We start from the raw sequence: 14,183 nt of genomic DNA, 5'->3' as shown, positions 1-14,183 counted from the left end.
CGCGGAGAAACGCGGGCCCTGCCGCCGCCCGGCGCCTTTGCGCCCGGAGCTGGCTGCCCCGTGGGAGCCCGAAATGGCCGTGACAGCATAGGTGGTGTGCCTAAAGCGCCTCGTGGTTCTTCTGCTTTTCTGGGCAAATTAAAAGGCAAAGTGCGTTTTGACTCCGTTGTTTTGTTTCATAACAGGTTGAGCCTTCTGATACCATAGAAAATGTAAAAGTTAAAATCCAGGATAAGGAAGGTAAGTTCAAGATGCAGTTAGTATGCTCTTCTCTGTTGGATCGATGCGTATCTTATGCAGATGTGATTGTCTGCAGCAATGTATTATTTTATTACAGAATGTCCTAGTTCACATTCCCCGTTTCATCTTGATTTATGTCACCATTAGGCATTCCTCCTGATCAGCAGCGACTGATTTTTGCTGGTAAGCAGCTAGAAGATGGACGCACGCTGTCTGACTACAATATTCAAAAAGTGAGTAGGAAAGGCTGAACAGAGTGTTGTGGTACCAGCTAGCTGGCGCTGTTGGAGCAGACTGACCTTTGCTGTTGAGCCTAAGAAACGCTTCACATAGATTCAACCAAACCAATCGATTGAGGATTGGGTAGCACTTCTGACTGGGGAAGTACTGATGCTAGGAGTAGACCTGACAGTTGCTGCAGCCCAGTCCGTAGTTTCAGGTCAGAAGAAAACATTTCCAACAGCTTCCACTTCCAGCGCTTCCCTTCTGTCAGCCCTGGCACTTGGCACTCTGGTGAGCTGCTTTAGGGGGCTAACGTGAAAAATCCCGCTCACTTCTGCCAGGTTAACCTGACAGCGAGGCCAGGGAGTGCCACTAGAGAGGAGGAGCAACAAATAGCTGTCGGGTCGGCTTAGCTACATCGTGAAACTATTCTGCAGTTGCAGTTAGAACTGAGGAATATAGTCACAACAGATTTTACAGTAATTGCACCTTCCGGGGTTTGGGATGCAGCAGCCCACTGTTCTCTGGAGCCTGTTCATGTGCAGACTTAATAGTGAATAATCCTTTCAGAGCTTTCCTAATTGCCTGGTGCTTGAGATCTACTTTCCGTAGATAAAAGAAAAGCCTGCTTAAATGCTACTCTTGTCTTGAGAAAGCCTTTTGAGTCTATTTCACATGCTTTACAAATAGGAGTCAACTCTTCACCTTGTGCTGAGACTTCGTGGTGGTGCCAAGAAAAGAAAGAAGAAGTCTTACACTACTCCCAAGAAGAACAAGCATAAGAGAAAGAAGGTTAAGCTTGCAGTGCTGAAGTACTACAAGGTATGTAGAACTAATTCTAGGAGAAACTTGATGAAAACTTAGCTCTCACCAGGAAGGATGTGAAGCCTGCAACTAGTCTGCATGTAGCCTGGCGTATTTAAAGTCCTTCTATTTGCAAATATCCCACCTGTTAAATAGAAGAGAAACTGACTGTTGCAATTGGGTACTTCTGAACTTTGCTTCAGGAAGTTTGATGTAGTCACTATCACGAAAGCTACTTTGCCAAAATTGTCATCGGTGCTAAAAGGTGCCGAGTATATATGAGATGTTGCTTCTTTGCCCTTCCCAGGTGGATGAGAACGGCAAGATCAGTCGTCTGCGCCGGGAGTGCCCCTCTGAGGAGTGTGGAGCTGGAGTCTTCATGGCTAGTCACTTTGACAGACACTATTGTGGCAAGTGCTGTCTGACATACTGCTTCAATAAACCAGAAGACAAGTAAATGTACTAGACAATAAAAATCTGAAGTTCTGTACGGTTTAAGGATTTATTTCTGCTTCCTGTGGCACTGTATTTCCTCTCTGCTGATAAGCGAGAAAAATCTGTGAAACTCTGGATGCTGACTGCCAACTAAGATGAAATACTTTGACTCTGGAACTGAAGCAGCAACTTCTTTTAAAGAGTGGCTTTGGTTAGTTAAGCCTCCTTCAAAGGAGATAATGGGTAGCAATGGCAGAGGAAAAAAAACCACAACACTAGCTAACCTTAGAAGTGGTCTCTTTAAACATGGGAGGAGTAGACACTACAGTAGTTCAAATCCAGAAAAACAGGAGATCAAGAGGTCCAAAGTCATGTCTACAAGTGGGTCCATGCTAGAGAAAAGGGTAGTAGAGTCCTGCTAACAAAATGCAGACTACGTACTGAAAAATTGTACAGCAGCACTGAGGGGGAGAAAAAAAGATGGCTTGGCTATTTTGGAACCAATAGTCAGTTATCGGAAGTGTTTATACCGTGATGGTTTTAGACACTTGAAGTGCTTGCAATTAATTGTAGTTTATCCCATGTCCCAGTGAGGTCAGCTGGTTGCTTGAGAAGATTTAAAAGCAGAACATTGTTATATGAACATCGGACATAAAGAAGCTCACATGCAGCTCTGAAAGTTCATTTAATGTTAAGAGTTCAAGGCCAGCCAGGAATAATACATGTCCTTTAGTGTTAATGTATTCAAAATGTATTTTAAAATCCTGGATCCCAGGAAGTTGTCTGTTGAACTTCTTTTTCTTCATAACAGATAATTTCATCTCCAATACTGAATTCTATGTATTTGTCCAAACTCAATCCACAATCCATACCCGTTTTTATTACCTGGACGTCATCTTTATGATGCTTCAGTGATGATAATGATCCTACAAAGAGGAAGTGCGTCAAAGAAAGAGCCCACTAACATCAGAGCATAGAAGGGTTTTGGTTTGCCCTTCCTACAGAATTAATGTTTCACCTTGTAGCTACAAAAATGAAAGCAAGAAAACGTAGGGATTGTGAGCACTTGCAGCTAGTGACAGTCAGACATCAGTCCTTTTCAGCAGGTAAGTCCTGTGATGCTACTGCTTTCCTACCAGAGTTGGTGGTTAGAAAAAGGTCTGGATAACAGTACAGTGACGTTTTGCAGCTTTTCTCTAGTTGGAGCAGCTCCATCCTCAATAGCATAGGGGCTCAAGAGCATATGGGACTGCCCTATGAGCAGATGCGTGCATTTTGCACTAACTTCACGGGGAACTAGCCGTGTCTAATACGGAACGCAAATACGTGTTTTGTGGCAATTACACTTACCTCTCCAAATAACATCCCCTTTACGGATTAACTTAAATTTCATTTTTTTGTCTAGCAGCCCCTTCTGTACTCTGCATCCAGCTACTGGAATTTTGTTTTTTCCTACTGTTACAGAGAAGATGTCTAGAACAGAAGCTTCCCCTAAAACAAAAAAGTGAAGTTGTATTAAGTACATGAGAATAACAAACTGGCAGTAAGTAGAAGCAAGCTACACTCTTCCACTTACTGAGCTTTATAACAAAACACAAAAGCAGCTACAGAGGAATATAAAATATTTGATACAATAGGGACACTTCATTGGAGAATGAACTTTTGGCCACATTGCGAAGCAAAAATTTAACAGTCAATGAAAACTCACCCATTGTATTCTCCACCACAGACGGGGGTAGCCTGCTATTTAGCTCATCTTTCAAGTCTTCAATAAGTTTGTAGATGATATTGTGAAGTTTAATTTTTATTCCCTTCTTAGCAGCCAGCTGTTTAATACTTTCATTTGCTTTCACGCTGAATCCAAATATAACACCTGATAAATAAAACGATCGGCAAGTGATGACTGCAAGAGATCACTCCTTAAACAGTAAGCGAAAGCATCTGCTGTGTCTGTTCTGTAATGTTGAACTTCCAGCACAGGTTAGAATTAGCGGTCAGCAAAACAAGAAACAGTATTTTACCACTGCTTCCCTTTTAAGGAGGGACCATCTACTTCTCCCACTACTGCACATCGACTGCTACTAACCTTGTATCAAAACAAATGGCTCAAAAAAGCCCTCAGAGAAAGTTCCCCGATGACAGAACTGGAGGTATCCAAGCAGAAACTAAAGCTTACACACAGCTCACCAGAGCTTACGTAAAGGGACAAGGACCTCCCATTTTTGGGCTGGAAAAACCAGCTCGGTTGTCCAAATTAAGCTGGAAGTGAACTCTAAATCATTCTCATCCGACTGTGGACTATGGCAGGACCAATGACCCCACACCGTCTACAGCAGGTGAGAATTACGGTGTACGAACAGGAACAACTACTGACACGGTCTTTCCAATTACCTCCCTGAGCAAAAGGGAATTCTTTTCTAGCTTTGCCCTGTTTGAGCATCATAAAGCAACCCGAGTGAAGAGTCAGGAGTTCAACCTTAACAATTCCACTGCTGGCAACAGCTTGTCAAGAGTCCTTCCATCTCCATGAGATTTCTAGCCTTCCCCGCCTGCACTCCTGTTTGATGTTAAAGGAAACGTTTTTGAGATACATGTAAGTCTACCTTATTGATGCTGCTAATTACTATCGAGAAAACAAAACCAGAATGAGACCTACCCATTTCAATGAAGAGTTTGTACTAATCGTAAATTGATTTTTAAAAACACACTCACCATTAAATGCTTCAGCAAGATTTATATCGGTTTCACTGATATCTCCCATTCCAAAATGAATGATATCCAATTTACATTCCCCGTCAGCATCATAGCTGTCCAGAATGTTCAGAATAGCTTCAACAGATCCATCCACATCACCTGCGTGTAAAAATGGCAGCACTGCTGACTTTGTATACATCAAAGAAACACGGAAGTAGAACTAAGGGAATGACAACTCCACACTATGCAACATAAAGTCTTTTGACACCTATCATTCTTACTATATTTTCAATAGTATGTTAAAACACAGCTAACAAGCCTATTAGTTGCAAAAATGAACTGAATAAATACAGTAGGACCAGAGGCTCCACGTCTGCTGTCATTTTCAGGTCAAGTTTGCATAGTTTTTCAGTTACTACTGTCACTGCTTATATATCACTAAATGTGAGCTCAGACCAAGTTCCTCCTGTCCCGCTTTAACATACATAATTGTTCTTGTCCTCCATTTTGCTGATGCAGTACTCCATAATGCTGATGCTCATATAGCTGGTATTTTTTTTTTTTAATACGTATTTTTTAATTTACAGAGAGAGAGAGAGAGGAACTTGTACGGGTTTTACTCAGGAATTCCTGGGTGAAGGGGTTGGGCTTGAATTTTCCTGTTGCTCTGGCCCTGCGGGAAGCGCATCCTTCTGACCACTGGATGTTTTCTGATGTCCCTCCCCTTACTGAGAGAAGTTCAATAATCTCTTCAGTTTTAAACTGATCAAACTTCTGGTAGAAGAAATTTTGTTGATAGTTTAGAGCTATGCTTCAGACTGAGCATTTGAGAAGCACAAAAACAATGGAGCAGTAAACAGAATAGGACAGCACCTTTAACAATTACCGATAGCACGTTTTTGTCCATCTCTGTTCTCTCTTTAGGCTTTGAAAACATAAGGTGCTTATTGGCCTTGTACAGCACCGCCTTCCTCTGTCTCCAGGTCAGATGGGCTAGCTTCTGTTGCTTCTTCTCATAATCCATCCTGTGCTCCTTTTGCTTTGCTTCAATAACTTCCACATCCCTTTTCATCCTCTCCTGTTGTTCAACATAGGTTCTCCAAGCCACAACTTCATGCGCCCTTTGCTGGGCAGGAAGAGACAGAAACATTACCTTTCAAAGCACCGCATCAGAAAACTCCACATTAATGCAGTTTCATCCTTTTGCATCTCTCACTCATTTTCTTTCACATTTAACAACAGATTTTGCTGCAAGGATGGCAGAGAATGAGCACGCTAGCTTCCTCCCTCGGCTACAACAACATGACTCAAGGCCTATTTTTATGGTCTCTGCACTGCAGAAGAGAATTATTGTTCATTCTTTCATGTGGTATTTGTCCAGCTGTCACAACACCTATTTCAAGCTATATTTTATGCATATTCTTTTGTCAGAAACTAGTTCTCTCATTCTAAAATTAAAACACTGATACCATTAAGTACCGGATTGTTCTCCAGGTAGGGTGATAGCACGATCATATAAAAGGGAAGTCTTCTGTGCCTTTAGAAAGGGAACATGTTAGAACACATCCCAGATTACCCCAGCAGAAGCCATTCAGGACTGCAGTCATTGCAAACAAAGCATGGAGGAAGGCAGGATGACCATCAGAAGCAGAAGCATGAACCAAAGGTGACTAATCTTTAATTCCAGAGGCAGCCTGCTTTCTTCATGTGACTGTAAAGCAGGTTAACCTGGATGCATGGAGACGAGGAGAGGACAGTCCGCTGGGGAGAGGTGGGGGCAGTGGAAAATAAAGAGTCAATATGCAAATCCTCATTCCTCTTACAGAACGCCTAGCTCAGGTCTCTTAATACCCATGTTATGACCCTTTGTCTTTCATCCCATTATCTGGGTTATTTAGAATGAAAGCTATCACTTGTTTTTTACTCAACTCCTTCCCATCCACCTTACCGCAGTCTAAGTTTTCCATTAAACAGTTCTTTCTGTACCTCAGATTCTACTTCAAGGATTTCATCTCCTGCCGAAGGGACTTCCTTCCAGCCCATGATTTCCACTGGGATGCCTGGAGAGGCTGCATCTACAGCTTTGCCATTCTCATCAAACATGAAACGCACCTTTGCCCAGGTCTTCCCTGCAACCAGAACACAGCCTTTTCTCAGAGTTCCTCTTTGGATGACGGCTGTGGTAACTGGACTAGTGAAGAGCAGAGGAGAAAAATAACAGACAAAATTTAAGTAACTCTTCTCCCCATTTTCACGCTCAGCATAGGTAAACACAAAACAGAACGTACTTGTGATTGATCGCAGGCAGAATATTCCGTGACACATTTTACTAGAGCGCTAATTAAACTTTAAAGTGACTTGCAAAAAGCCCAAAACCTGTACTGTACTGTTTTCATTTCTGCAGATCAATACAAAATTTGGCATTTGTGAAATCAGCAGACTGATTTTACACATTAAGTGACCCCCCACCAAAAAAAACCCAACCAAGCCCCAACAACTTTCTAGAATTCAGTTAATTTTTAAAGAGGGCAGAACACACCTTGTTTACAGAGAACCTGCAAAAGCACTAAGATACTTAAAAGGGTAAAACGTCACGTTACACGCAATTCACCAAAAATTGTGTATGTATTATATTATGACTATTAGCTTCATCATTCCTACTTTGTAGTGACATTTTAAAAAACACATCTGTTCTAGCATTTTAAACTATTTCCTGTGCTTACAGGATTTCATTTCAATCATATGATGAATTTTTCCCCATCAGTTCATAACTTCTTTTTCTGGCTCTCATGCTGTAGAATAACATTTCAATGCTTTTGTTACAAACACTGCAAAGAAACTGTTACAGTTTTATCTAACAACAACAACAAAAAGTTCCATGTTAAACACAAACATTGAGGTACAAACCACCTGAACAGTATCTCTGCATTGTTACGAATTGCTTCATTAAAGTTGTAAAGGCAGCAGATTACTTACCCTTTCCCTTTGTCTTTGCGAGACTCGATCACGGTCCCCTCTACCAGGCCTGTGGAATCCGCCTTCAGTTCTAACATCTCTGCTAAAGCAACAGTTGCTTCTGCTAAAACCATGAGGTTTTCACCCTGTTTAAAACCATACACGCAAAAAATATAAAGAATAAAGGGAGTGCCAAGTGCCCAGTTAAAGTAAGATCAGAAGTTGAAACCTTAGTGCCAAATTCCCCCATTTAATTCAGAACTTCTAACAATGCAATGCAGTCCAACAGCACAGCTCCCTTTGCCTTCAAGGCAAGATGGCACCGAAGTAACAAACTATTAAGACCGCTGTACTGCCGGTCCAGGAGGCACAACATATTGGGAAGGATGGTTTCCCTGCTTCTCTGTTCATAGTATCCAGCTTACAAATGCAGAAAAAGACCTTGCAATATTCTGCTACAAGTATATTAGGAATGCAAATTAAAAAAGAAAAAAAAAACCCAACCACCACCCCCCCCCCAAAAAAAAAAACCCAGACAAACACCTAAACAGCCAAACTGAAACTTGATGACATCTACCACACAGGCAAGACTCCAGGACATCAGAGACAAAACTGTTGGTCTGTTTTCTTTTTTTTCCCCTTTGTTCCAATTACATTTTATTCTTGAGAACAGATACAACGAGCTAGCTGTCAGTTAGCAGATCCAGCTCCACAGGAATTAGGGCAACAACATGTGCTACAGAGGTGAATGGAGAAGCCATTTTTATGTATGCCTATTTTTAAGTGTAAAAGCATGACTTCAAAAGGTCTTGAACTTGCCTGAAACTTTAGAAAATGACTTGGGATGCATTTAGAAAGATACTGCTGCATCAGTTTGGACAAAGCTGCTTTGGCCACCACAAAACTGAAAGTAAAGTTCAGATTTTAGTTCAGTTTTTAGCTATCAGTTGTTTGCAAGGATAAGATGGTAAATCTTGTGAGACCACTACAAAACTATGTTCCTGTGAGTAGGCATGTGTTATGAAAATACTTATTTATCCTTGTTTGAATTTCTCCCTTCAGGCATAGCATTATCACCAACCTTCATTTTGCACTCATTTCATACAATGAGCAAATCAGGATGAACCTGAAAAATATCCACTAAGTTTCCAGAAGAAAAATGAGATATTATTGCTTACTGAAGGTCTGAGCCTCAAAATATGATAGGAGTATGTTTCAAATAATTCTGGTGAGAGCCAGCAGCACTTAGCTCATGGCAAGGTGTCAAATACCAGGAAGATAAACACTTATTTTCCAGCTGCCAAATAAAAATGCAGCTGTATGCACATATTAGACACCCATGAACACCATAATTTTTTCCACCAAAACTTTACCTTGAGTGCAGAAATATTTACAGCTTGAACATCACCTCCAAACTCTTCACAGACCACATCGTGAGCCAGCAATTCCTTCTTTACTCTTTCAGGATCAGCTTCAGGTTTGTCACATTTATTAATGGCGAGGATAAGAGGAACTAAGAAGAGAATAAACAAACTCATTACCAACCTAACCAAAACTTGCTGCTACTAGCACAATTGCAGTAAGAGGTTAGAGCAGGTTATGACAACTTAGAACAAACCATCTCACTTGGTGCCTATTCCCTGAGCAGCCATTGAAATCGGAGCTACCACGAGTAAGCTGGAGGAGTTATCCTAGTAGGGAAGGGAAAAAAACCCAACGATAAACGCCCACACCCCGCCCCCATGCATGCTTTTCGGGCAAACCTGCAAGTCCTGCAAAAAAATTAGTATTTTAATATCTTTATGTATTACTCTAACATTCAATGTATTTTCAAACACCTTCCCAGGGGAGACAGAACGGGACTACGACAGTTACTTCCCAAGTTCCGTGGATTCCAATTCAAGGAGTTTCTTTTGAGAGGTGAATAAACATTTGAAAAGCATTCATTATTTGAGCTCCAGAGTAACATATGTCTTGTACAGTAACTTTGGTACTGGGCTTGCCACTCATTTCAAAATGTAATATTAACAAGTTAAACACCGTACCTCCTGCATTTTTAGCATGCTGAATGGATTCTATAGTTTGTTGCATCACTCCGTCTTCTGCTGCTACAACCAGTATGACGATGTCAGTAACGTGGGTACCTCTTGCTCGCATGGCTGAAAAAGCTGCATGTCCAGGAGTATCAAGAAAAGTTATCTTTTCCCCAGAGGGCAAATGCACTGTGAACAAATGTATACGGTACATGTTAAAATCAGCATTTCACATAGCTTTATTTGACCTACTGTAAATCAAGCATCACTCCTTTGAGAACTTTTTTAATAATAATGACATATTTTAGGCAGACAGACAACTGTTGGCATGAGGTCAAAGGTGCTTTTAATTCCTCAGGAAAGAAAAAGTGTCCTGGGATCGTTCATAATCTAAGAGTCTAAGTATAATTTCAACTGCACAGACAATCCACTTCGAAGTTCCATCCACATATTTATGACAGTTATCACAAGTTATGATTTCCTTTTTCACTGCTTACATATAAACTGTTTATGTTGCAACATTTTTCCCCAATGAACTGGCAGCAAGTCAGCCCGTTATACAAGACGGAGAGTAAACCATTTTACACACGTGCACGTACACTTGAATCATACCAAGAAAAGCACCAATGTGTTGCGTAATGCCTCCTGCTTCCATTGATGCCACTTGAGTTTTTCGTAGACTGTCAAGTAAGGTTGTTTTCCCATGATCAACGTGGCCCAATATAGTAACAACCGGGGGCCGCGGGGTTAGTACCGCTGGGTCTGCAGGAGGCCTACAATTAAAACAAAAATGCGTTTTGTAAATAGCAAAAAAGTTCACTGAGCCACAGTAATGCCCACTACGGCTCATGAAGAGCCATTCACCAGAACTCAGCGATGGACAGGTGAGCCTAGCTTCTCCCCACTGTGATCGCAAATCCTAGCTACACCACACAGTTAGCCCTCTTAGTACTCAGTCTTACTGCTGCATCAATTAATACAGCAAATCAGTATATCAAAGAAGAATTGGCTTTTCTTCAGAAAACGGCATAGAAAAAGCTCACCTAAAAGAAATGAAATCCGAGTATCAGTTTTATGGCCAAAGAAATCAAAATAGTAAACTTTACCTTTTAAATATTATCAGATTGTGACTATATCATCAGGTATTATCAACATACCATCAGAACAAAGAAAATACAGTATATGAAAAACAATATATGAAAAACACTTACAGAAACAAATAGGATAAAAAGAGCCAAAAAGAACAGTTCACAACTTACCTTTTCACAGCATCTGTGTTTTCTCTTTCTTTTTCCTCTTTCAGTTTTGCTGATTTATACTTCATTCCTGATTTTTTAACAATTAGCTTGATGTGGTCCTCATATAAGATGGAATCTGGTTCGAGTGAATCAAGGTCAATGTCTGTGTATAGCAGCGCTTCATAAATATGATCTGTAGAAAAGATAAAAACATTTAACAATTACATCCACAAAAACATGTGGGACAAAAAAAAACCCACTTCATACAGTTTAAGTCTTTTTCATTAGTAGTTTATATCGCGCTAATAAGTTTCATTCACAAAGCATTTTTCCTTTAGTTAGACTTATCTAAAACTTCCTGTTATGCTACAGACTTACAGAAGAACTTGATTCAGAAAGATTTACTGAAAATGACTGCCTCATTAGATGCTACAATCTTCTTTTTCACTCAGATTTTCATCACTTACTTTTCCATTAACCCCTAAGAAGAAAACAACTGAAACTCATCTAAACCAAATAGCAAAGAAGTGGTTCAAGGAGGAAGGAAACTTGATAAATCTGTTCATACGCCACTTTCTTTGGTAGTAGAAATACAGAACATATTGCAGTAGTCAAAAATTGTTACACACTGACGTAAGTACCATTACAAATTTATCTCAGAAATGCACAGCAAGACATGACAGACTTCTGCTTCTCTCCTCATTGCTGAGAGGGAAATTTGCCAGAAAAAGTACCCAGCTGGATAAAAAGACATCGGAGATTGGTATCATACAGGTATGGAATTATTTCAAATGTCAATAGCCAAAACCTGCTAATAACCCCCCTAAAACATCACTGAAAACTGGTCAAGCTGAGCCACTATACAACCAGGAGTGGTTCACGGGGTTAAAAGAACAAGCCTGCTTCTGTAACCCAGTTGTTAGGGCAGTCACCTAAAGAGGGGAACGTTTCCAGACAAGTCCTGCCCGCTCCCAGTTAATCAGATGACTGTTTTAATGGAATACATATTGCTCCTGAATCCAAGATTCCTGCTCCCAGTGTTGGATTGCAGGGTGAAGCTCTTTTGTGCCTTCTCTCTTTAGCCGTGAATTCTTTACTCACAGGGGTCCAGCTTCAACAAACCAGGGTGCAACGTTTTCCCTTCCAGAATAATTTAGCACTTAGGAAACACAGTCATAAAGAGCAGCCTACGTGGACCTGAAGCCTTTCTGCTGGAGACGGAGGAGAGTCCTGGCTTCTTCACATTAAAGCGTCTTGCCTGGTAACTTGGGCGGCCCAACTTTTTTTCTCTTTAGTCTGCCATTGTGTCTACCAACATTTTCTTTGGTATGGGTACAATCTACCTCGCTAAGCGAGGGATTAGCAACCACTGCCTAATGCCATCGTAGACATCTTTGCCTTTACCACTCATGAAAGCAGCATGATAGATTTTAACTGTTGTGTTTCATTCAATCTCAAACAACAGAGCAGGCTCTCACCTATGTCTTTACCCATAGCTCGTGCAAGTTCCTCAACAGTCATCTTCTGCCTTATTGCCACTTCACCTTTTGTCAGTGCTATCTTCTTTTTCTTCTTTTTTGTCTCCTACATGGAATTAGACACGTATATAGGAACACATAGCTGGCATAGACTAAGAAATAATAAAAACAATATTAAAAAGACAGTGGTCTCAAGCCATATGATGTAAACACATCTTTTTTACTACAATACCAATAAATTACAATAAATGAATGACTTAACACATCATACTGAATATTTAAAGTGTATAGCATACTACATTTAATCTTTTTTAATTTTTAATTTTTCAAAACAAGGGGAAAAAAGTCAACAAAATAATTTTCATTTTTGTAATAGTTTCCTCCTGCCTCTGCAAGATTCACGATGCTGCTGGTATATGCACTTTAAGTCAATATTTGAGAGGGAGTCACAATACAGTCATACATTAAGTACGTTTTGTCTTATAAATTTATAATAACTTCTCTATATTCATTAATAAAGCTTTTTTGTAACTAAAATGCTCAAACTGAGCTCTTGCACTTTGAAATTTCACATAAAACCATAGCTTATTGGATTTTGTTAATTACCTCCTTTGTAGCTAGATGTCTGCATGGCGATAAGGCAATACTGATTAATTTGTCTTTTTGCCAGAACTGCGGATACAGAAGAACGGACCACACGGGATGTGCAGATGACTGCACAGGCTTCCATTGTCCTCTGTAAACTTTTCTGTAGGAGACAGTTCGCAGCTGCCGGCAAGCACCACGTAACTGGACCAGATTTTCAAACTTTAGTATCAACCCTCGATTCATTTCCTCACTGAAAATACAAAGGACACACTGAAATCAGTCTCAAAGCTGAAAGATATTCTTTCCAATGATAATAAGGACGGGAACACGCGGCACAAATGTTATGTTTCAAAACAGGCTTTTTAATGCTGAAAAAGTTGAACTATTTAGTAACTGTTCCAGTTTTTCAGTTTCCTTAAGCGCTTCACCTTTCCCCACTACGCCATTGCAGACACATGGATCTACTAATATCGCCACAGCTTACAAATCTCCACTGACCTTTAATATAAACTACTAAAATCCCCGTTTCAGGTTCTTTGACTCTACCTAGGAAAAAAAGGGACATTTGCACTCTTCGTGCTATACTGATAGCGTTATCCAGGTGCAACCTACCTCTCTAAGCCAGTAAAACACATTTCCAAAATGCCGCTTACGTGAGCACACACGACCACTAAAAGGCTACAGCACTGTAGTAATACTAGTGTTGTCACATGGACAGAGACGTCCTTTGAGGCTAAGCCCTGGCTTAGCAATTAAGCTTTCCAAGATGCTTCTGTCAGATCATCCCACATCTTGTTTTAACCATCTTAACTTTGGTCTGAGTCATTTTGCTAATTATCCCATACAACAGACTCCTATTTGAACTTCTTGTTCAGAGTTGCCTATTTTGTCCTTCTGCTCAGTGATGCCATCTCTCTACCTTCTATGTCTTCTCTCAGAGGTGGCTTTGTACCATCTTCCAAGCAGCTCCAAATGAGTGAAACGCTACCAGTTCCTCTCAGAATGACTGCGGTCTCTTTAAAAACTCTCTTGTACCCGGATACCTGCAGGAAATGAGCAGATGACAAACCAACCAACCCAAAACAACTACTTTTACTTTTTTTTCCCCCGCCTCATCAGAACTTTAAAGGGGCAGAATCGGTAAAACCGAGGAACCCCCAGGAGCTGCCACAAGATGCTGCATACGCCGAAAACGTAACACAAGGTCAAGGCGAGGCTGGACAAGCTCACAGAGAAGACATCCACGCGAGGTTGCTAACTGCAAAGAAACCACTCGTGGTTCTGGGGACCCGTGGGTCACCAGCGGCCGGGACAGGCGCACCCCTTACTGCTCTTACGCTGGCTGGCACTGCAGAGGAGCCACCAGGCCACACAGGCCTTTCGTCTACCAAAATGCGTTCAGCCCCGGGGGGCGGGAACACGAACGGCTCCCTCGGGAACAGCCTCACCCTGCTGCGAGCGGGACCGCACCGCAACGACGCGCACCACGCGGCCAC

At 41.1% G+C, this 14,183-nt stretch overlaps 2 protein-coding genes across 3 annotated transcripts; one reads left to right on the top strand and one right to left on the bottom strand.

The window, feature by feature from the left end:
• The first annotated feature begins 73 nt into the window (after positions 1-73).
• On the top strand, positions 74-1,768 carry RPS27A (ribosomal protein S27a). Its single transcript, XM_009319640.1, has 5 exons — positions 74-79; positions 186-240; positions 388-473; positions 1,153-1,284; positions 1,574-1,768. Exons 1-5 carry the CDS (start codon positions 74-76, stop codon positions 1,721-1,723), a joined length of 429 nt encoding a protein of 142 aa, XP_009317915.1. The 3' UTR covers positions 1,724-1,768.
• A 598-nt stretch (positions 1,769-2,366) lies between these two features.
• MTIF2 (mitochondrial translational initiation factor 2) lies at positions 2,367-14,181 on the bottom strand. Of its 2 annotated transcripts, XM_009319595.1 has the most exons (15): positions 14,136-14,181; positions 13,607-13,730; positions 12,706-12,937; positions 12,100-12,205; positions 10,643-10,814; positions 9,996-10,156; positions 9,396-9,572; positions 8,724-8,863; positions 7,372-7,496; positions 6,382-6,586; positions 5,269-5,521; positions 4,414-4,554; positions 3,410-3,574; positions 3,052-3,192; positions 2,367-2,627 (listed from the first exon to the last, which is right to left on the bottom strand). In XM_009319595.1, the coding sequence occupies exons 3-15, from the start codon at positions 12,928-12,930 to the stop codon at positions 2,458-2,460; spliced, it is 2,181 nt and encodes a 726-aa protein (XP_009317870.1). In that variant the 5' UTR covers positions 12,931-12,937; positions 13,607-13,730; positions 14,136-14,181; the 3' UTR covers positions 2,367-2,457. The 2 variants fall into 2 exon arrangements, with proteins under 2 accessions (XP_009317870.1, XP_009317871.1); XM_009319596.1 differs by lacking the exons at positions 13,607-13,730; positions 14,136-14,181 and having other exon boundaries at positions 12,100-12,251; positions 12,706-12,776.
• Positions 14,182-14,183: the final 2 nt, after the last annotated feature.

Source organism: Pygoscelis adeliae, unplaced genomic scaffold (assembly GCF_000699105.1).
Source record: "Pygoscelis adeliae isolate BGI_AS28 unplaced genomic scaffold, ASM69910v1 Scaffold122, whole genome shotgun sequence".
Taxonomy (NCBI): domain Eukaryota; kingdom Metazoa; phylum Chordata; class Aves; order Sphenisciformes; family Spheniscidae; genus Pygoscelis; species Pygoscelis adeliae.
This window is presented reverse-complemented; position numbering and strand designations above follow the sequence as displayed.